This window comes from Haliotis rufescens, unplaced genomic scaffold, assembly GCF_023055435.1.
Source record: "Haliotis rufescens isolate VD_foot unplaced genomic scaffold, xgHalRufe1.0.p SCAF_7, whole genome shotgun sequence".
Taxonomy (NCBI): domain Eukaryota; kingdom Metazoa; phylum Mollusca; class Gastropoda; order Lepetellida; family Haliotidae; genus Haliotis; species Haliotis rufescens.
In genome coordinates this window covers 4776382-4798036 of record NW_025964361.1, presented here as the reverse complement: position 1 = coordinate 4798036, position 21655 = coordinate 4776382, and the positions used below count along the sequence as shown (strand labels likewise).

At 38.7% G+C, this 21655-nt stretch overlaps 1 protein-coding gene across 2 annotated transcripts; it reads right to left on the bottom strand.

The window, feature by feature from the left end:
• Positions 1–4167: 4167 nt before the first annotated feature.
• On the bottom strand, positions 4168–19795 carry LOC124149610 (jupiter microtubule associated homolog 1-like). Of its 2 annotated transcripts, none has more exons than XM_046521312.2 (4): positions 19578–19795; positions 9646–9866; positions 6992–7113; positions 4168–5886 (listed from the first exon to the last, which is right to left on the bottom strand). In XM_046521312.2, the coding sequence occupies exons 1-4, from the start codon at positions 19631–19633 to the stop codon at positions 5740–5742; spliced, it is 546 nt and encodes a 181-aa protein (XP_046377268.2). In that variant the 5' UTR covers positions 19634–19795; the 3' UTR covers positions 4168–5739. The 2 variants fall into 2 exon arrangements, with proteins under 2 accessions (XP_046377268.2, XP_046377269.2); XM_046521313.2 differs by having other exon boundaries at positions 9652–9866; positions 19578–19793.
• Between the last annotated feature and the right edge of the window lie 1860 nt (positions 19796–21655).

Genomic DNA, 21655 nt, shown 5'->3' with positions numbered 1-21655 from the left:
AGTACGCACGCGTTGCCATGGTGATCTGAGGCCAAGACACAAGTAAGGAAGTATGAGGGAATAAATTGGGGGATAACCTGCTTCCCGCTCCCTTGTCAGACATATGGTAGCCAGAGTCACGTTACACAAGACAGTGAAAAATCAACGCCGCTTTGGCAATAATTCAGCCACGCGGACTGCGAACTGATGTCGTTGTACGCCGCAGTATAATTAACATTCGAGCTATTTCACGGTGGCTCGTTATTAATCGAGCCTATGCCAGGCAAACCAGAGGCTGAAAGCATGAGCACCAATTCCCAGAGCCTGGCAATCTCATCTCCAGTTTGGTCGACTCTTGTGACTGCTATGAGGTGCTAAATGCACCTATTCTGGAATCACTAATTTAACTCTATCCTAGTAAACATTTGAGTGTTATATCAAGCGAGTCGGGTTTTATGCCTCTTTTAGCAATAATTCAGCTATATCACGGCAGCAGACGCCAGCAATTGGTTCCACACATTCTACCCGATCAATAGAGAAATGGAATCTGGGCCTTCGGATCGAATGCCGTTAGGAGCACAGAAACATTATGACTGCTTTGTACAGCCCGTCCCACTTCAATCGTAGCGATAATATTTTGTATAAACCGTCCCACGACAATTGTACCACAAATATTAGTTTATTCAATCGGTGCTTTACAGTTATAGCTTTAAGGTCACTTTGTGCACCCGGTCAGTCGCAGCACCGAGAATATTTTGTGCAAACGGCCCTACGACAGTCGACGTTCTAAGATTATCTTGTGCAATCGGTCAGGCTATATAGACAGATAACTGGTGCCACGCAGTCAAAAGCATTACGTTAATTTGTGGAGACTTCCGACTTCGTGCAACCTGTCCCACATTTAGTTCGTCAGATAGCTTTGTGAAACGGGCCCTGGTTATGCAGGCACTACAACCGACCTTATGTTTTACTCACTCCCATATTTTCAGACTTAGCGTTAACTCGCTTTGTGGATCTGGGTCAAATCATTCATTGACACCTCGGGTCGACCGTTGACCGTGGAGGCCTGCGTATGCCAGCGCTACAGCTTCCTGGTGCTTTACCTACCTACTCCCTAGACTAACACTTGGTCTATGAAAACATTTCTTTAAATAATTGTCTTTTTTTCCAAAAGAACCTTTCCTCTGCCGTTCATATCGAATCAAGGAAACTTACTTGGTATACAGTAAACTACGTTCATAATGAACACGCTTATAACTTATTTTTTGGCCCCGGCCAACTGATGTATAAATGCTTATAACTACGGTTATAACGAACTAAAATTAGTGGCCCTTTCAGGTCGTTATAACCGTAGTTTAATGTAGTTTGATCTAGACTTGCCTAGGCTTTTAGTAAAATACATCATGGCGCAGGACATACAAAAATAACACTAGCGGTGTGGATCTTAGAAATAAGTCATTGACACCTAGGGCTGACCTGGCAACGAATGAGTGGAAACAGTTTAATATTTCACTGAACCGTAACAACTGATGACGCATGATACATGCCCCGGCGTCCATATTCATCACAATGAGCAGTTAATGTGCCATTAATGGGATTTCTTTCCCAGATAGACCGCCTCCGGTAGAGCGTCCGCCCGGAGAGCGGAAGGTCCGGGGTTCGATCCCCGGCCGCGTCATACTTAAAAGACGTACTTGTTGTTACCCTGTCTGGCGCTCGGCATTAAGGGGTTAAAACAAGGACTGGTCGGCTCGGAGTCAGTATACTGTGTCTGAGTGGGGTATTCATGTTAAACTGCGGCATGGTATCTCAGTGAGCTAGCACTATAAATCGGCATTAGTCCGGACTAGTACAAGCAGCATCACACATACATACACGTGCATGCACGTCGCTATATAAGTGCAATAATCTTGGACGCGACGTTAAACCCCATTTCACCTCACCTCTTTCCCCGATAAATGTGTAAGGTGTAAAAATACCGAACAGCATGTCAAGCTACCTGTTTGTTTTGAACCCACAGTGGGTATTTGCTATCGCTCGGTAACGGCAAATACTATCTATTGTCCTGTCGAACGACGCTTCAACAAGACCCGAACAAACAGCTTTAGTGATTACATGTAAAACAACGATCGCGATCACAGTGGATAATTGTATGTGGCTATCAAACTAACCCTATTAATACCACCATGGGATTCCAGACAGGGGGACACGTTGTTAAACATGCTATACCTGATCATAATAATTAGTGTTTAAAATGTAAGACAAAGACGTGTGAATAGACTGTTTTTTTGTTTGTTGTTTAACGTGCACACAGCAACATTCCAGCTATGTGTTGGCGGCTTGTAAATAATCGAGTCTGGACCAGACAATCCAGGATTGACATGAACAACGATCTGCAATCAACCAAGTCACCGAGTCGGACCACCAGATTCATTTAGTCGCCTCTTACGGCGAGGTGAAATGGGGTTTCACGTCGCGACAGAGATTATTGCACAAACATAGCGACGTAAATGCACGTGTGTGTGTGCTGCTTGTACAAGTCGGACTATATCCGGTTTCATAGTGAATACCCCCCTCAGACACAGTTTACCGACTCCGAGCCTACCAGTCCTTGTTTTAGCCCCTTAATACCGAGCGCAATACGGGTAACAAGTAACATTTTATAACGTCTTTTGGTATGTCGCTCTACCACTAGACCACGGAAGCGGTCTTCGCCTCTTACGAGAGATAAGGGTTGCTGGGGACCTATGGCACCCAGGAAACCCCATGGGGCGGAACTTCTGTAAAGCACAGAGGTCAGTATGACTCACGCCCGTTTTCTGGGCCGCCTTGAACATTGTCTTATCACTGTGTGAGTAAGAATTGAAATAACGCAGGTCATTGCTATTTTCCATTTGTGAAACCCAGGAAAACGGATATGGTGCTGACACCCAAGGATCATAATCAGGGAGAATCAGGGATTCTAAATGGTTAGCGGATCCTGGCACAAGTAAAACCAAAGTAGACCGTCACCAAAGTGCTCATCATTATCAATAAAATGTAAGAAAGGTTGGTTGGAAGTCATAGAACTGATTGTAGGACTTCGTAATTGAGTCTGAAATTCCCAACATCACTACACTTTAAACACAAGCATAATAAAGTTCAACTTGGCATTTTCAACCTTCAATCTAAAGGGTGAGGACCTACATCAATAGACCAAGTGTACATGGGTACAGGTCATGGTGACGAGCTGCTCCGTTAAGTTCAAGATTGTTTGAACTTGTTTCAATGTTTACCAAGCGGCAGAAGGGATGGATAAGCTGAAAATAGAACATACTTGAACCCTGCACAGCCTTCATGTGCACATCCAAAGTGTGTGTGTGTGTGTGTGTGTGTGTGTGTGTGTGTGTGTGCTTTTTGACGCATACTTATCATATTGATGTATAAAACAGAACTAAATTATCAAGTGACATGTTTTCAACAAAAATAACAATTGACTTTTGGCCTACAATCGCAAAATTCTTTTAAGTGCACCCCAGTTTTCCAAAAGGTTGTATAAGTGCATGGGCCTCCAAGATGATTACAGCCAAGTCTTAAAGTCTTGTTAGTATAACCATAAAGAAAAAACATACGATGAAGCAGTGGAAATAGGTTTATTTCCTTATTTGCTGCTGCACAGCGTTTTTTTTTTATATGAAATGGTATGTAATAGATATAAGAAAAAAAGATCAATCTGCCAAAACTAAACCTAAACATGCAAAAGGCCAGTTCATTTCCATTGCTTTATCCAATAAGCTCTATCACAGAATCACGTCAACATAATAAATCATATAAAATGAAAATACATAAGGTGTAAATCTTCTGGTCACAGATTGTCATGAGGGCAGTCTTTAAAAAGGCACCCTTTTGATTTTCATCACACAAGATAAAGTGTTGTAAGTGCTACGTTTTGTAACAAACTTGTGTTCCCCAAATGAGGTATTTATCAACAGAATTTGTGTGAATAAATTATCATGAAAAAACCGTGTAAATGCTCTAGAAAGATAAACAAATTATAAAAAAGAAAAGAATTTGTGTCATGCACAGATATGATGGTAAAACAAAACATGCGTGCTAACTCAAAACCTGATCAAATTTTCTCAAACAGTTCAGTTGCAATGTACAGACATCTGGAGATATATCCACTGAAATATAACAAAACAAGTACTGTATGCTGTAAGATGAATAGGTTTATTGAGGACAGCAAAGTAGAGACCAGTCAAGGGCAGACAACTGTCAGTGGGCTGCCCCGTCTCCAGAGGGAGCTGGCTCTCTCGACAGAAAGCATGGGCAAATCCAAGTTTACATACCTGAACCATATCATCGTGAAGAGACAAGAAAACAGCACTTGACAGAAAATATTTCATAACAATGCCATTGTATCATTGACATCTCCTATTTTACAATGGCTAAATAAATATATGATGTATGCATAAAAATTACAGAAAATAGTGACATGATGGTCGACAGCAGGTGAGAAATAGATGGTCAATTCAGATCAGGAAAAATCAAGAGGAATGCACTTTCAGAGATCGAACTTAGTTGTCTTGTGTACTTTGATGTTAAATGCAGATTTAAGATGAGTAACACAGGTCATATTGCACAACGTGCGAGACAGTCTACAATGCCATGCTTGTCACATAGAACGGCATTAATGGATTCTACCATCAACATTCAGTTTACAGTAAGCGTAACTGTACAATATAATCAACGAATGAAACGAAATTCACCCACATCACTTTGTTGTAAACCAACTGTGGACCTTGTCATGGCGACTCAACCAGCAATAATCGTCAGAATATTGTTTGAAATTGTGAACAGGCACACAGAAATGACTTATGGGTGAACAGCAAATATATCAAACTGTGCGTTTGAGGTAAAAACTTTTTGTGGGTTATTTACAATTCATCATATTCACATTTGTGGCTCAAACACCACATCCAATAGTTTATCATTTGATTTAAAATGTATGGAACAAATGAAATCAAAATAACGACATTACAAACTCCCTATACCTTGAGACTGCAGGTTTTGTCAAATAATAGCAGCCCTAATACCGAAACTATCTAGTTACCTAATATTGGTTAGAAACATTTAGGAACTAAATGGGTACAAAAATTGATCCCTTTTGGCAAAAACGTGCAAATAGTTTGTATGGAAGCCTGAGCAGACCCTGCTTGTAGTTGAGTATTCAAACTACCTCCCTTCATGTTTAAACGCCACTGTCAAACATGGATGCACTCAAAGTCAATGAACACTGAAAGCGTTTCCGATGAGAAGACGTAATTGTAATTTCACATGGAAAATGCTGGTGGCAAGAACTTACAATTTAAACATTTAAATGAAAATATTAGAACAGTTGGCAGTGCTGCCAGATGAGGCGCTGACTTGAAACCATCAAATAAGCATACAAAGAAATGTTTACAGAAGCTTTGCTGATTTGATCCAAACCCACAGTAAATACAGTTTATCCAAACTCAAAGAGCAAAGCATGTGTATATGTCAATATTCATAAAAATCCAGGTATGAAAGAACAGTAACAGAAATCATAATATACAAGCTATTTTCTCAAACTCAACAGAAACCAACACGAACTGAGCTGGTATCCTGACTTGGAGTTGTGGCTTCAGTTGTTGTGTGGAGAATGATACATCCATGTCAACGATAGGGCTCCTTCAGGAAGCAGCCAGCTCAAGTGACCAAGCTATATGCACCAAGCGGGCCGGAAGTCCAAACATGAGTTCACCACAGTTTGTGGGCCACACCCCCAGGGGGGTTGAGGACTCGGGAGGAGGTGTGCACCCCGGGCTGTGCCTTGCCCTCTCCGGCCTGGAGGCTGGCGTCACCCTGGCCACTTTGGTCTGATGCAGCAGCTGAGGGGCTGGCCGTCTGAAGCACAATATAGAACATTGTTACATGTTGGGGAAATGCTACGTTACATTTCTAAATTGCAGTTAGTTTGGTTTCTCTTTTAGGACCAGTTTGAATAACTGGGTTTTATTGATGATGGAGTAAGCATTCACAACAGATACTGACTTATTGATTGTAAATTTACTAAATTATTGATGAACCCCTGAACCAACCAACAACAGTAATTTACAAGGATATGTGTGGAATAATACTAAACAAATAGGCTTGAGCTTTTATGATGATTTTGAGTGAGTGAGTGAGTGAGTGAGTGAGTGAGTGAGTGAGGTTCTATGCTGCTTTTAGCAATATTCTAGTAATATCACGGGTGGGGGCACCAGAAATGGGCTGCACACATTGTACCCATGTGGGGAATCCAACCCAGGCCTTCAGACTGACAAGGAAACATCTTAACCACAGTCAACCTTATCGCCCCTTATCTTGTTTCAGATATTATGATCAAAATCGAGTGAGTGTGCTCTCGGGCTGCTTTTAGCAACATTCCTGCAATCATGACAGGGGACACCAGAAACTTGCTTCACACTTAGTACCCTGTGCAGAATTGAGCGTACACTTCAACGAGCGTACACTTCAACCACTTGGCTACCACATCTATTTGTGATTCCTGGGGACTCTCAGTAACTCTTGTTGTTTATTACCCCGATCAGCAATAATCTAGCCTATCATGACAGCTCACAAATAACTGTCCAGAGACAAACCTGTGATTTATATTATGGCCAAATTCCTACAAAAAGGGGCTCAGTGACTTGGAATTAAACAAACTCACCGTACACCCATTTAGATGCCTCTTACAAACAAATTTAAATGTTACTGGGGACATATTCGAATCCCCGCGGGTATACCATCCCACCGAGACAATTCATACTTTGGTGAGTGAGTATGGTTTTATGCCGCTTTTAACAATATTCCAGCAATATCAAGGCGGAGGACACCAGAAATGGGCTTCACACATGTGGGGAATCGAACCTGGGCCTTCAGGGTCACTATGAACACTTTAACCACTAGGGTACCCAACCGCCCCTCGATTCAAACTTTAATTATTGGGATGAAGTAGAGGTATTCTGACCTGTTGCGGTTGCTGTGGCTGTGGCTGCTGCTCCTGCTGCTGCTTCACAACAGGAGCTGCTGGGGCTGCAGCGGGGGATACAGCATCCTCGTAAGGTTCTCCAGTGATGGGGTTGAACTTGCCTGGAAAGCAGATCAGGTACACAATGAGTAATGTTGTTTTTGGTGTTTGAAACATTGATAAAATTAAATTTAATCACTTGATTATAAGTCGTTATATCAGGAAAAGAATGTTTACTCATTTATTTACAATAATTACTGTTATGAGCTGGACACAGCCTTACAAACAATCAGTTTTCCATTGCACACTTATCAAACTAGTTCTCATAGAAAGTGCTACAACTAGTATGAGTAAAAACACTATGGATAGTGTGGAAGAGTTTTGATGGTGCACTAAACTCCAAGCATAAAATAAGATAAATAAAGATATGGCAAGCCATTATAATAATTCGCTACAAACCTGACCCCAGAGGTTGGCCTAATGAACAAGAAACCAAATATATTTTGGGACTAAAGACCACTGCAACTGTCGACGTCCTTTCACAGAACGTGTGTCCTTGGATCCAGGTTTTCTATTTGACTTAAAATCCAAACTTTCACATCAAAGCCTGACAAAAATCATACGATCACTCACTTATAGACATTATGAATACTAGTTCTAATGTACTGAAGTATTTCTACAGCAACAGAAACCTTTTGTATACACTGCCACAGTTGTTTTCAGCTCGACCATGGGATGTAGGTCACAGTGACCTACTTGTATATATTTAAGTCGTTTGCAATGTACCAAAAGCCTTTCAAAAAGTTAACTTTTGCATGAAAGTTACACAAATTCTAAATAATGTTGACGTTAATGATATCCCTCTTACAATGCTAAACACATTCTTCAAATATTTGTCCATTTTTGAAAGGATTTAGTCATACAATTTAAGTCCTCCTAACGTTAATACACGTACTGCTGCCACGCCCAGTGCTGTTACAGGCAAAGGTCAAGTCCCTGGGGCAAATTTAGCTGAGGTCTGTCATGCAAGAAAGGATACACCAAAACCCATGCTTTGATAATATCCTGAAATCCAGTTATATAAAATCATTCTGCACCAAACACTTTCCCGCCTGAAAGCCCAAATTTGTTCATAATGTAGCACACTCAAACATATGGGTATGCTTACATGACCAAACAGGTATAACTAGGCATGGGCTTCAGGCTAGTAGATAAAGGTGCAGACTGATTGACAAGTACCACAGGCCACGCTAATATAGAGGGTTTACTAGACTCCACAAAGCAAACAGATACCTGACCTACTTTAACTCACACCATAGGATGCTCAGTGACATCCATTCAAAAGAACATGAGCAACTGAGCGATATTTAAGTGTAAGGAAAGATGTCTCATACAATTTAAAACATGTACAATAAAACTAAAAGATGCAACAAATGACCTTTTGGCAGTGCGCAAACATGCGTCACTCGACCACACATCAAAATCTTCCAAAATTTAGATATTTCTAATCCTATATTGTGTATTTCGGGCAGTATTCTAGGCCAGCCAAAACTATCAATTCTAAAATTTATGCAACTGATTATACAAAACATCTTTCATTCAAGAGCAGGGCTCGATTTAAGGAACTTGAATTTACTTGCACCAGATGCATGTTGACATGAAAACCCAGGTGTACCAGGTGTGAGTCCAGTACGTATAAATGTAGAGAATGGACGCAGAAAAAAATATAATAAAAAATACTGTGTAACAAGGAATGTCGTGTGGACAAATAAGGGTTATGAAGACAGAAATCTCGACTCTTTTTTACATGCATGCTGACAATAACATTATTTCATTCTTCAATACCAGGTTGCACTGGTGCATGTTATACAGCTAAATCGAGCCCTGATCTGCAATATCAGTTATGCTCTTACGTCCTATCATGCGTCAGCAAGCAGTATCATTGATAAGGTCACGACAAAAAGAAAAGCGACATCAAAAAGTGTGTCACAAATGTGTGACCAGAGGGGCAAAGCTGTACTAGAATCAGACACTACATGAACGCTACTAAAGCTGTACTGGAGACAGACACTACATGCATGCCACTATCAGTGCTGGTGCAGGTTAACAGTGCAGGTACAATCAGGACACCTACAGAACAAAGCAGTCACCGTCACACCTACCAATCAACAGCACCTTTCCTCAGAACATACAAAAATATGTTCACATGTTAAGCCCATATCCAATGTTACAACAAAAAGAAAATTCTTACATCAAGATTAGTAAACTATATCTGTCAATGAATCTGCAATGTTACCATGGTTACTTTAAGTATGCACAGTGCAAGATAATAAATTCTGTAACTGGTTTCCTCTATCAAACAAGTTGGATAAAATAACAAAAAAACAAAAACAAGTCCCATCTGCACCCTAAAGCTGACTCGCTGCAGATCAAAAACTCAAACAAGCCCTTTTTAAATCAATCTTGTCAACCACAACTTGATCTTGTTGATTATCGATTGTAGAATCGAATACCAGAATTGGTGCAATGACTGCTCTGATTGGTGTGAAGAGGAGGTTACATCTTTCACCAGAAGGTAGATGGTTCCATTGGGCAGCCACCTTCTGTTGAACTGTGTTGCGATAGGTAAGAAGACATGCTAAATCTACAGGTACCCCTACTCTGATTGCGGCCTTTCCCTGCCAGAACATGTGGCTCCATTCCAAACAAATTGGACTGAGAGCTATTGTTGGCTTGGGCACGCGATGGAGAAGGTTCCTCGGGCCCGCCGAAGATGTTGGATCCGTTCCTCTGGTTCTGCTGTCGTGGAGCACTTGTAGGAGCAGTACTTGTCCCGAAGATGTCGCTGGACGCACCACCTGGGGGTCTCAGCACTCTGTTAAACAAAAGGCAATGATGAATATACAGTACAACACGGATATAACGAACTACTAGGGACCAGAGAAATCAGTTCGTTATATCCGTTGTTCGTTATACACGTTTTCGCTCGGAAATGTCCGCCATCTTGGATAAGACAAAACACAATAAACACGTAACTGCAGCATTATTTGTATTAGCAGTGATCATTCAATTTGATACCAATTTACAACATTCATTTAATAACATTAAATTCATAACATTTTCTGAAGATGTTATCAAATACATGTAGATTACATGTACAGGTAAGATTAACACAATGCAAATTTAACAAGGTTGATCCGTCACCGCTGATTGTATTGATTCGCCGCCATTGTTTTGATTCACCGCTGATTGCATACAGCCAATTGTCAGTGACACTTGACACTGAGTGAGATTTCTCAGTTCGCTATACACGTTGCTAATTAGTGATAAATGGGCTTGTCGGTGATCAGATATCAGTTCGCTGTATCCGTTAGTTCGCTGTAGAGAGTTCGTTATATACGTAAATTTTATATGATATTATATAGGAGATAAATCGGGGATTTTTTAACAGTTCGTTGTATCCGTTTGTTCGTTATATCCGTGTTCTACTGTATGGCCAAGATATATGACACACAATCTGAATCAGCCCACACAATCCCCATTCCTGTTGGCTCTAAGAAACGTGAGATTGGGAATCTTTGTTTTCTTATTTACATGTCATAACAACTGTATACTACTGTACAGGTGAGGTTTGTAATATGTATATTCATAAAATATTGAGGACCTGTTCCAATACTGGATGCTCACAAGGTACTTCTAATAAGAGTGAGTTAGGTTTACATCACTTTTTACAGTATTCCAGTTATATCACATCTTTCCGAGGCAAGAGAGTTAACTGACCTTAAAAGTCCAGTTTCCACCCTTGCTGAACTAGGCTGGAATTACTGGGGTCGATTGTATTACCCGTTATTTCCCTTCTATGCCTCTCCTATGGACCAATCAGATTCCACCCCTCATATCACTTGCATTTGCTTCGAACAAAATGGCGGCACCCTGTAAGGAGGATCTGATAGATAATCAAGATCTATATTGTGATTAAACGGGTCTTACATCGCGAAATGCATCAAATCACGTGAGCACATTGATTAAAAACATGAAAAGATTTGGAAAATATCTGCTTACAAAGATTTGACAGTACACATGCTCTGCAAACCCTGTAATCGACCGAAATCTGTACGACAGTTTACGAACCGTATTTCGATTTATATAAACTCGATGCATAAACTCGTTAGTCCAGCCAAAATGTAACTCCATAATACAAGCCTAGTTCGGCAAGGGTGGAAACTGGACTTTTATAGTCAGCTAGCTCTCTTGCCTCGGGAAGATGGTTATATCAAGTGACAGTTTAGTGGGAGGAAAGTACAAAGTGATGCAGGTCTCAAACGTTGACGAAATTGGTGAAACCCATGAGCACGGGATTCGAACTGGGATTCGAAAACCACTATTGAATAGGGCTGGTGATTTAGATCGATAATCGTAATTATCATCGATGGAAGAAGGTTGTGACGATTATCGATATGAATATAATGCTATCGATAATGACATGTATTTTTTCGACAAATAAAAGTTTTTACTGCAACACATTTGACTTATTTGTTTTGCTATCCTTGTAATTATCGCTAGATATAAACAGACAGATTCACCCTAACATACAGTTTTCTCCCCTTCGCTTGATGTTTAGTCGCAAATAAAAATCAAATGTTTGAAAAAGTAAAAAGTTCTGCTTTGAATCGAACGACGACGCCATTACGTGTTGATAGTGGGTAATTAAAATGTAGTCACAGGCATCTAAATGCGGAGTCAGGATTTTAGAAAATATGTATATTTTCGAAATAGTATGAAGTATCATGATTAAAATAGGTTTCATAATACTTTAATTCTTAAAAAGAATTCTTCCCATTCTATTTCCTAAAATTTCAAATTTTATGTCTATTTGGTAACTACGTATTCCAGTCTGTTTCGATTTTTTCAATGATCATGGTTTTCGTTTTTGCCGGTATTCTCAACTCACAGCCCACGTGAGGTCCACGTGGGGTTTGACATTTTTACGATATGGCAGCAAAAATTCCTAATTTCCCCGTTATAATCGCACGATGTTTGTTTAATATCAGTCTGCCACCCAATCTATTACGTATCACACCTGTGAACCTAGTACAACCTACTACGTAGCACACACCTGTACACACCTGACATTCACAATGGCGGAATATTTGATGATTTTTTATCTGAATAGTTTCGTGAATACTGTACATAAATGACAAACGACTATATCAGGTGAAATTACATTTAATTTCTCAATTACCGTATTTTCTTGAGTACAGTGCGCACCCATGTATAATGCGCACCCCCCTCTAGCGGGTTCAATATTTTGGAAAAAAAGAAATTTGAATATTATGCGCAGAAAAAAATTACACCGTACCCTTTCAGCGAAGTCCGGCACACGAACGGGTGATGAGAAACTTCGTCAGTACAAATTCGAAATTTGAGAAAAAAAATCACCAGACATGTTTATTTACCGTTTAAATAGTATTTATTGTTCTGCTAGGCATTGTTTTATATCCCGGGATTAAGATTACCTTGTGTATTTTCTCGTAAACTAAGCCGGAAACAGCAATCAGCTGTACACACGTTTTCTTGGAATCGACCGGTGATTCGGTCAAGACACACCCAATGAAATAACTTAATAGGATTTTTAATGCAAGGATCGGCAAAAATTGTATATGAAACTATTTTTTTTATCAAGAATAATATATTCCATTATTTTCTTAATTATATACAGCCTTTACTAAACATATTTAAAATAGATAATAACCCTAAGCGAAGCAGCTGATCGCTATTCCCGGGTATTACTTTTTACATGGACTCAGTCTGACCAGTCACCGTCAAGGCTCACGCGCACGTGATCGCGAGAATTTCATGTTGACATAGAATCGTCAAACAAAAACAAATATGACTTTAAACGAGTCAAAGTATGTCATTTATGATATATGTATCCATTCTCTGTCAACTAAAGTTCGTTTCAAGACGTCAATAGCGGTATTCTGACCGTGGTTGCTGTTAATAACGGTGAGTTGTGCGATCTTCCGATCGCTTCACACACGATTTCGCCGAAATTAATAAAAACAATATTAAAAGGAATACTCAAGAAAATACGGTATTCTCACTTTATAGAAATAATAATTGTCTTTGACGACATGAATCTTAAACTCAAATTGTTCATCGCTAAAAATGCGATGTAACGTGCGTATTGTTGAAACACTGAGTCTCCGGAGAAGTGAAATGCCATTTTTCTGTAATGTCATTTTACCAAAATAGAATTCTTTGATATTTATCGATTATTGATCGATATGTGACTACCGATAATCGATCTGAGAAATCCATATCGATAACCAGCCCTACTATTGAAGGTTTTCTTGCGTGTCCAAGGGACGGAACTCTGCACAACAAAGTGACGTCTTTGGCAGCTGTGCCACCTGTGCCCCCAATAAGAATAAGAACTAAAATAATAAATAGGGCTTTGTATTGGCATAAAACAATTGAATTGAGATATATTACGAGCTAAAGTGCAGATAGCGTTAACTTAGAAGCCTAAATGCTGATTGGCTGTGTAGAAAGTTCACCTGACATGGCAGATCTTCAGGCAGAGAGTTAACGTATCTGGAGCTCAAGATTTTAATGAGATTGGGTACCACTGCTTAATTTGCATTTGGGCAGATTTCTAAGACAGAACAAAAAAATGAGTGAGGTCGACTGGTCTTCTACATTCCTCCAAAATTTAAACACTTTACAGGCCAGTGATTTACAGTTACAGAGATTTCTAAAACTGAAAACTGTAACCCAATCTTAATATTGTCACATCTGCGTCCCTTACAAATATAATATTTCAAAATTGGAAATGCCTCGCCTTATTCTGATCAATTTTGAATACACTTATTTTGCTGCACAATAGTTTATGCATAAATCTGCGCATTTGTCACATGACTTACAGCTACAAGGATTACATTACAAAGCTCTATAACACAATACCTTCAACCTTAACAATATAAATGCTGAACATCATAAAACCATGATCTATTTCATATTAATGACAAGCCGTTCTTTCTCTCAGTTTAGGTAGGTACATTGTAATCATCTTCAGTGCTTAGGGAGAAATTAGATTTTTGATAAATCATGAGGATGATGGTATTACAGAGAGGGGTAGGAAAGATGTGGTAATGGTCCCAGCTATTTTAGACTTGTTTATACATGTTAGACGAAAATCTTTTGTTGCTGACTGAAAACAATTGGCAACTAAAATTTGAAATGTTACTGGGAGACTTTAACTTATATGTCTCTAAATCAGACAGATTGGTATCTCCGAAACAATCATGTAATATAGATCTATATTTATCAAATTTAATCACAGATGTTTAGGGTGTGTAATGAATGATCAAGCATCAATTCCTCACAATTATCCATGGGCAGATGACAAAACAATTCGTGACCAACTTGTCCAATTCTGGGACAAGCCGAATGTTGACTCATGCCCGTCTGCAAGGTTTCCATATTGGTGTATGAACATGAGAACTATTTCAAACAAGAACAATAACTTTTATTCTACCCACGTCTTAAATTAAAATTAATGTAGGTGTTACAACAGGGCTCTCTTGTTCCTGCTGTAACAGTATTGAACCTCTCTGATACAAATATATTCATTTGTACAAAAGTATATTGAGCCATTCAACTCATTCTATCTCAGCTGTTTCTTATATTCGCAAATTATTGAGTTTTACATCAGACATTAAATTTAGATGAAGAAAACTGACTAGACGAAGGTGATTTTTGGACTTCAGTAATTTCAACAATGAACTTTCAAGACATGTTCAAGTCTAGCAAATTTGACATTGTCTGTTCAATGCTCCAAACAACATTTCTTCAAACTCATTTATTTCATGACTGAACTGCTCCTTTCATAGACAGCCTTGGCGGATAGTACATGTTTCATATGAATTAATTACAACAAAATTTTGTAGGAATATCATATCCACCATGTCTAGAGATACATAGAAGTATTTCTAAACATATACAAACATCATAGTGAGACCATGTTAATATTCAAATCCTGCAGGGATTCCTATGTAGCCTATGCTCGTCGTAAGAGGTCAAACTCGGTAACTTGGTTGATTGCATACAATCATATCTCAATCATGTGGATCGTTTATTACAATACCAACAGTTGGTTTGCCTGGTGACGTCTAGATTATACAATGTCTGAGCAGCCGCAATATAGTTTGAATATCTCTTAGTGTGAACAACAAACAAACTTCAATATTCAAAACTTGTTGAAGTTTAAGGTGTAAAGAAAAAAGGAAGAATTACAATCTTTTTAACTAATGCAAAAATGTGTAGCTGAATACAATACATGTGCTGGCTATAACTCATAGCTTTGTTAAAGTTGGTATTTAACTTATTAAATTGTGTGGGAATATCATTCTAGTCTCTTAAAGGTTTAATAAACCAGAGAATATGTACGTCATTCATAATGTTTCAGGGTAAACAGAGCTCCAGCTAAGCTTTAGCTTTTCAGTAATTCTATCTGGGTATTCAAATTTCTGTTACCCACTAGTTTTTACACATGTGGGTATTTAAGTTAAATATTTAAAAACACTATTCATCTAGTCCCTGCAAACTGGTATTGTGTGGGTTCGAGAGCTTTTATAGGACTCAAAAATACCACGATACTTCCACAAGAAAGTGTTATGACAAATGATCATGATGTAACTGTCATCGTGGAGTTTAGCAAGGTTGATGGAATGCCCGTTTATAATTTCAAAATAAGTTGCTGATTTGCTAATCGAATACGCAGGGTTACTTCACAATATTTTGATAATACGCACAAGTTTTATTTTTGTAGCGTATCTGTAATGTTCGTTGCATATTTGATACACTTGGATTTTATTTTACTGCGTATTTCTGCATTTCTGATGCGTATTTTACGCAGATACGCAGCTTATCTAGAAATCTGGTATGTCATCATTTCCACATACTTCTTGTGTTAGGACCTTTCTTGTCCTGATTGAACTACTACAGACAGAATAAATCCAATGCCCCCCACCCCCACAGAGTTTGATAGGTATGTGAATAATTTGTTTTGCTATCTATGCTTACTTAATTACTTTAATACATATAATATAGAAAGGGATATTACACAGAATGTCGTTTTTGATAGCCAGGTCTAGTTATATCTGAAATGAACAGATGTCGCAGTCTAGTGAGCCATTTCCCTAATGCAAACAAATGCATGTGAACGTTTGAATTTATCATCCAAGCAACAATGTCTCTCTCTATATATATCACATTTCTGTCATATGTATACACTGTGGTGTGGAACTGACAATCTACATTTTTCCACATTTTTAAACAAACGCATATTGCCGAAATATGTAAATACTCTGCATCATATTAATTGAAGTAATCTTATCCTGATGCGCATTCTGATTGGCTTGTGCCGTTTCATCGCATGGTGACCATCGAGAGGGGGACAAGCCTTGTAGGACATGGAAACATGCGAGTGATGATAAATGATGACAATACATCAATGACAAATTAAAATATGAATAATAAACATCAACGCTGCACTCGCCTACCAACTGACATCATGAAAAACACAAAAACTACATTTGTATTTGCTTTCAAAAGCAGTTGATCCCAAACATATTTTGCTTGAAGACGTGTGTGGGTATCCATTCAGGAAACGATAAATGTTTTCGAGATTATCAGAGGTATAAACCATTAGTCCTAAATGATCTGCATACTAGCAACATTTGCCAAATGGTGCCTTACCCCTGATGTTTTACCAGCAACTTCCGAAGCAATCAGATTATCAACTCAATCTATATCCTGATGGATCTGTACGGATTTGTCATGTCGGACAATGTTGGGAAATCATTGTCATGGCCGAGATACTTGCCAACCTATCACAATACTATTGCAATGGACCCACTGAATTTTCTGGATAAAAAACATGTCCCCAGCAAAATAGAGGCCATCAAATGGATGCAGTGGTCAGGCTCTGTGACTATACCCTATTTTGCGTTTTTACATTTTCAACCAAAAGCGAGGAGTGTTTTATCCTTAACATACCAAGTGAGCAAAGTATTCTGAGCAGCTTATCCAATTTCTGTGTCTTGAAAACAAACTTAAATGACCTATTCCGAATGTTAATGATGAAGGTTGTGTGATTATGTTATACTTTGGATGTTTCACACAGTCTAACCTTCTATGGAGAGTCGTCAGACCTTCTCAGAGCGGTATGATATCCACATATAGACATGGCTAATCTATCTAGATGGACTGGTTGCTTAATTCCTATATTTAGTTACTTTACGTAACCACTAGACTGAAATGAACAGCTGACCAGTTGGATATGACCAGCCATGTCTACCCCAGATATCGGAGAAAATGACTTGATTTCAATTAGATTTGTTAACACTTAAGGTAGAGGCCTGCAACGTCAATGTCTAAATAGGGGCCTTTGAAATACAAACAATACCATTATCAAGGATATCACAATAAACATATAATCCTATCTATGAATGACATGATACATGAATTTATAAACATCTGCACTGATAAAAACCTCTGAAATATTTTACAACTGAAATTGCAACTGCAGTCAATGTATATCCTTGTTGACAGAAGAGGTACAAACTGTCTTTGAATTGATTCTAGTTAACAAATTAACTATTAACCTCTCTACATGTATAAAAATACAGACTCAGGTATTAAGCTGTCAGCAAAGTCACAGTGAGTGAGTGAGTTCGGTTTTATGCCGCCTTTAGCAATATTCCAGCAATTTCACGGCGGGGACACCAGAAATGGGCTTCACACATTGTACCCATGTCAGGGTTCAAATCCGGATTCGGCGTGACGAGCTAGCGCTTTAACCACTAGACTACCCGACCGCCCCAGCAAAGTCATGGTCTATTGTTAAAATCAAACCAGGGTATGAGACTGAAAAAAAGTAATCAGCAGTGAAGATAAAGGTGTCTGTAAACCAGTCTGCTGTGCCAGCGTTAGAAATTGGCACTAGTCCTGTAGTCCTTACCAAACTGCCCAATAGTAAAAGTATCCTAAGGCAGCGGTAGAAACTAACATTTTTGGTCCTCTAGTCCTTATAATGATAATATATAGCAAAACCCCTAAAAAAACCCAAATATCTACTAGTCCTTATGATACCTTAACTATTGGGCAGATTTGCAAGGACTACTTCAAGTGCCAATTTCTAACCCTGCTAAGGACGAGTTGAAAATGGCCCATTGAGGGTTTTGCTATATGTTATCATTGTAAGGACTAGTGGACAAAAACTGTTAGTTTCTAACCCTGTGTGCCAAGTGCATCTTGGAATATAGGGCTGGGACGTGTACAAATTTACAACCCAGGTACCCGATCCCCTATTAACCAAAACCTACCCGGATACCTGCTGTAGTGTCAATAGTTGAGTACAGAGTGTCCAGTTAGGAATTGTTTTACTGGACCCCCGGCAAAAAGTATTTAGGTACATCTATAAAAAGATGTGGTCATGCATACACGGAAGTTGACTGAAGCTACATCTTTACTCAAAACATAAAGTTGGAAGGAATGGGCATATTGTCAGAAACATATGCGAACATTAGTGACTTGTAGGTAACCATTAGTTGTAATAGTAAATTTTTCCCATTAAATGATACATCATGTGACTAATCAAGGTCCAAGTAGTCCTGTGGATACCCGGGTCCTTCTCAGTACCCACCCGACCTGGGTAACCCGTCCCAGGCCTATTAGGGATATATCATTTAGTAAAAAGAAATGGCATCATAGATTCTTTTGTAAGACTTCTGCCCATATCTCCCCTAAAAAATACATATAAGTAAATGGATTCCGCGGCAATGCATACATATATAACTTTTGGGCGGGGGATACAGGCGAAGTCTTTCCGATTTTTTACTAAAATAATCTTTTTGGCATCATAAGCATACTATGTTCCTGACCAATTTACTCCAAAAGATACTGTTTCTGTTGTATGAGACTGTTAACTGTTTAATGCTGCACTTTTCCAGCTATATGACAGCCGCCTGTAAATAATAGTCTCTGCCAGATAATTATGTGATTCATATTATGATCTATAATTCACGCCTTAGGGGCATGATGACATGGATGTCAAACAAGTCACGGAGTCTGACATCTTTGGATCTGCAAAGGTAGCTGGGGCCCAGTTCTAACCCAGAACAATGACAGGGCTGGGAATGCAACACAAAATCAAGGAAGTTACTGAAAATCAAATTTTCTCATTATAATTTAAAAATAGGTTAACAAGTAAAGGCTCCAGAGGTAACGTAGGTATAACCTAATGGTGATGATTCATGCTAAAATTGATTGAAACCCACATGACATTCCGTGGGACGGTGTGGCCACAGCAGCACGATTCAGACATGCATAGTAAGTAGGTCACCCGAGTATGCATTACAATTCCTAAGCAATCAGGGGCACGTTGAGACAGAGTGTTGATCCAATATATAAACATTTACATAAACTGTACATCTCATTGATTTCACAGGAAGTGGTCACACGGCAGCCATGCCTTGCCTGTCTTTCATTCATAATCTATGTCACAAAACATGAAATTCACCTCGATGATGGCTTTTCGTCTTCTTTCAGCCCGCACATGTTCGATGTCGTGGTCATTTTGACGTGGAATGTAGAATTCGCTGTCGCTAATGTCCTACTCAATATTTCTTCTGCTGAAACCTCCCTCAAAGTAACACACAACCAGCTTGACGACTGTCTCGCTCACCAACCTTTCGAATTTCACGCACACCTGTGTGATGTCATTACATTCCGTCTGATAGTACTACCCTCGTGACAACAACCTCAAACTGACATTATATCAAACAGGCTTCTGTTGATAAGACATCAAAATCTCTTGTCATGTCGGCATAACGAATATGGTCCATATTATCCTGGGGGATATATATGAATTTTATCCACATGGTAAATAGATTAAAGTGGCCAAAAATAAACTATTTTGTTTAATTTCCCCGTTCTGTATTTATACATAACGATAAACACTAAACTAACCTAGCACACGATCCATTTGGGCGTAACAAAGCAATGAATAAGCCGCACTATTCAACGTCGATTAATCCCATTCTATTCTTTATTGCTAATCCGATTGTTTGATTAATTAAGTTTGTTATCTGCCTATTGGCAACAACTGTTTCTTTAACACACACGCACGCACGCACGCACGCACGCACGCACGCACACCGTGTTATCATCGGGTGTAGGTTAAACATCAGGCAGCTAAAAATATAATTAGTCATTGCGCAAAGTTAGTATATATTATAACACCTGATTCAGAACGACAACAGAGTCAGTGGGAACTGTATACTCAAATACTTATTGCATAAAATAGATTAAAATTGAAATAAAATTTAGATTGAGCTTAGAATGAACTTTTCTTTTGTCTAAATGGTAATTTAAATTGTTTGTACAATGGTGTATGAGCGTCGTTGGAGATTACATAACGTATCCATGTATGTAATTATATATTTAGGGAGCAATGTTTAGGTCAGGAATAATTGTAGCATGTTCATAACAGCGTGATACTCAAAGTTGAAATCTGTTACACGATACTCGGATTGAAAACATTTGAATATTTATAATTTTAGGTAAATACAGAACAGTGTTTGACTATCCTTGTTTGGAACTAAGCTGCACGCCATATTGAATGTGTGTGGCAGTGTAACTCGATTGCAAAAATATCACTCTGCTGGTAGTGAATGTAAAAATAATTTGTGAATCATAAATAAACTTTACTTCTTCACATATGAGGACGAAATCAACAAAATTCAGTAAGTTATAGAAAATCTAAAATGCACATGTCCAACAGACGTCTTTGTATTCAAAATCAGCCTTTAAGTTGTGGACAAGAAAGTAGTTTACGATTTATTCCAGCTGGTGTGGTGTCGGTGTCGCTTGACATTTGTTGTAAAAGGAAAGGGGAAATCGCAAACATAATTCACTATTGTAATAGTTTACAGTGTTAGTATTTGATACAATGGTATCGCTTGGTTTGCACGTATAGGCACATCTTTGTGTATAAAGAACATTTCCCACTTTGACCAATCAGATTCTTCGTTACAAATGCGAATGTCAAAATAATATATGTCGGAAATTGTCTCTCTGTTCGACTTGTATAAAACATAACGTTAACAGTTTTGACAATAATTCAAAATTCTATCATTTCGCTTTACCCGATTTCGTTAACTGTTGTTTCTATTTTAATAGTGGGCGGGCATTAGGGGAGTTTTCCAGTCATGTGACTCCATTGACCAATCACCGCTTGGGATTCCCCTGTGTGATTCCCGCCAAGTCAAATGACAACAATCCTTACTTTGCCGGTCCTGTGCCACGAAAACAAAACATAATCGGTCTCAGGAAAGCTGGTAACCGTTATATACATGTGATGTGTTGGTAATAACATTTCACAGAAGCACAACCTTGCTTGTCAACGTATTATTAGTCAATAAACAATGTTTTAACGCAATATTTAAACCAAAAAACATGAATTGACAATTACATAGTGTATGCGTGTAAACAGTAAGCACTTGAAATAGATTCGTCATAGTATCAAGTATGTTTCAACTAACATAAAATTCAAAAGGTATAATATTTATAAGAAAAAGTGTTATTGATGTTTCTTCA

Coding starts and splice junctions, on each gene's coding strand:
- LOC124149610 (XM_046521312.2), bottom strand. CDS start 19,633: ATGACCACGACATCGAACATGTGCGGGCTGAAAGAAGACGAAAAGCCA. Junction 9,867..19,577: donor GACGAAAAGCCATCATCGAG/GTGAATTTCATG, acceptor TTTGTTTAACAG/AGTGCTGAGACCCCCAGGTG. Junction 7,114..9,645: donor AGGCCGCAATCAGAGTAGGG/GTACCTGTAGAT, acceptor TCTGCTTTCCAG/GCAAGTTCAACCCCATCACT.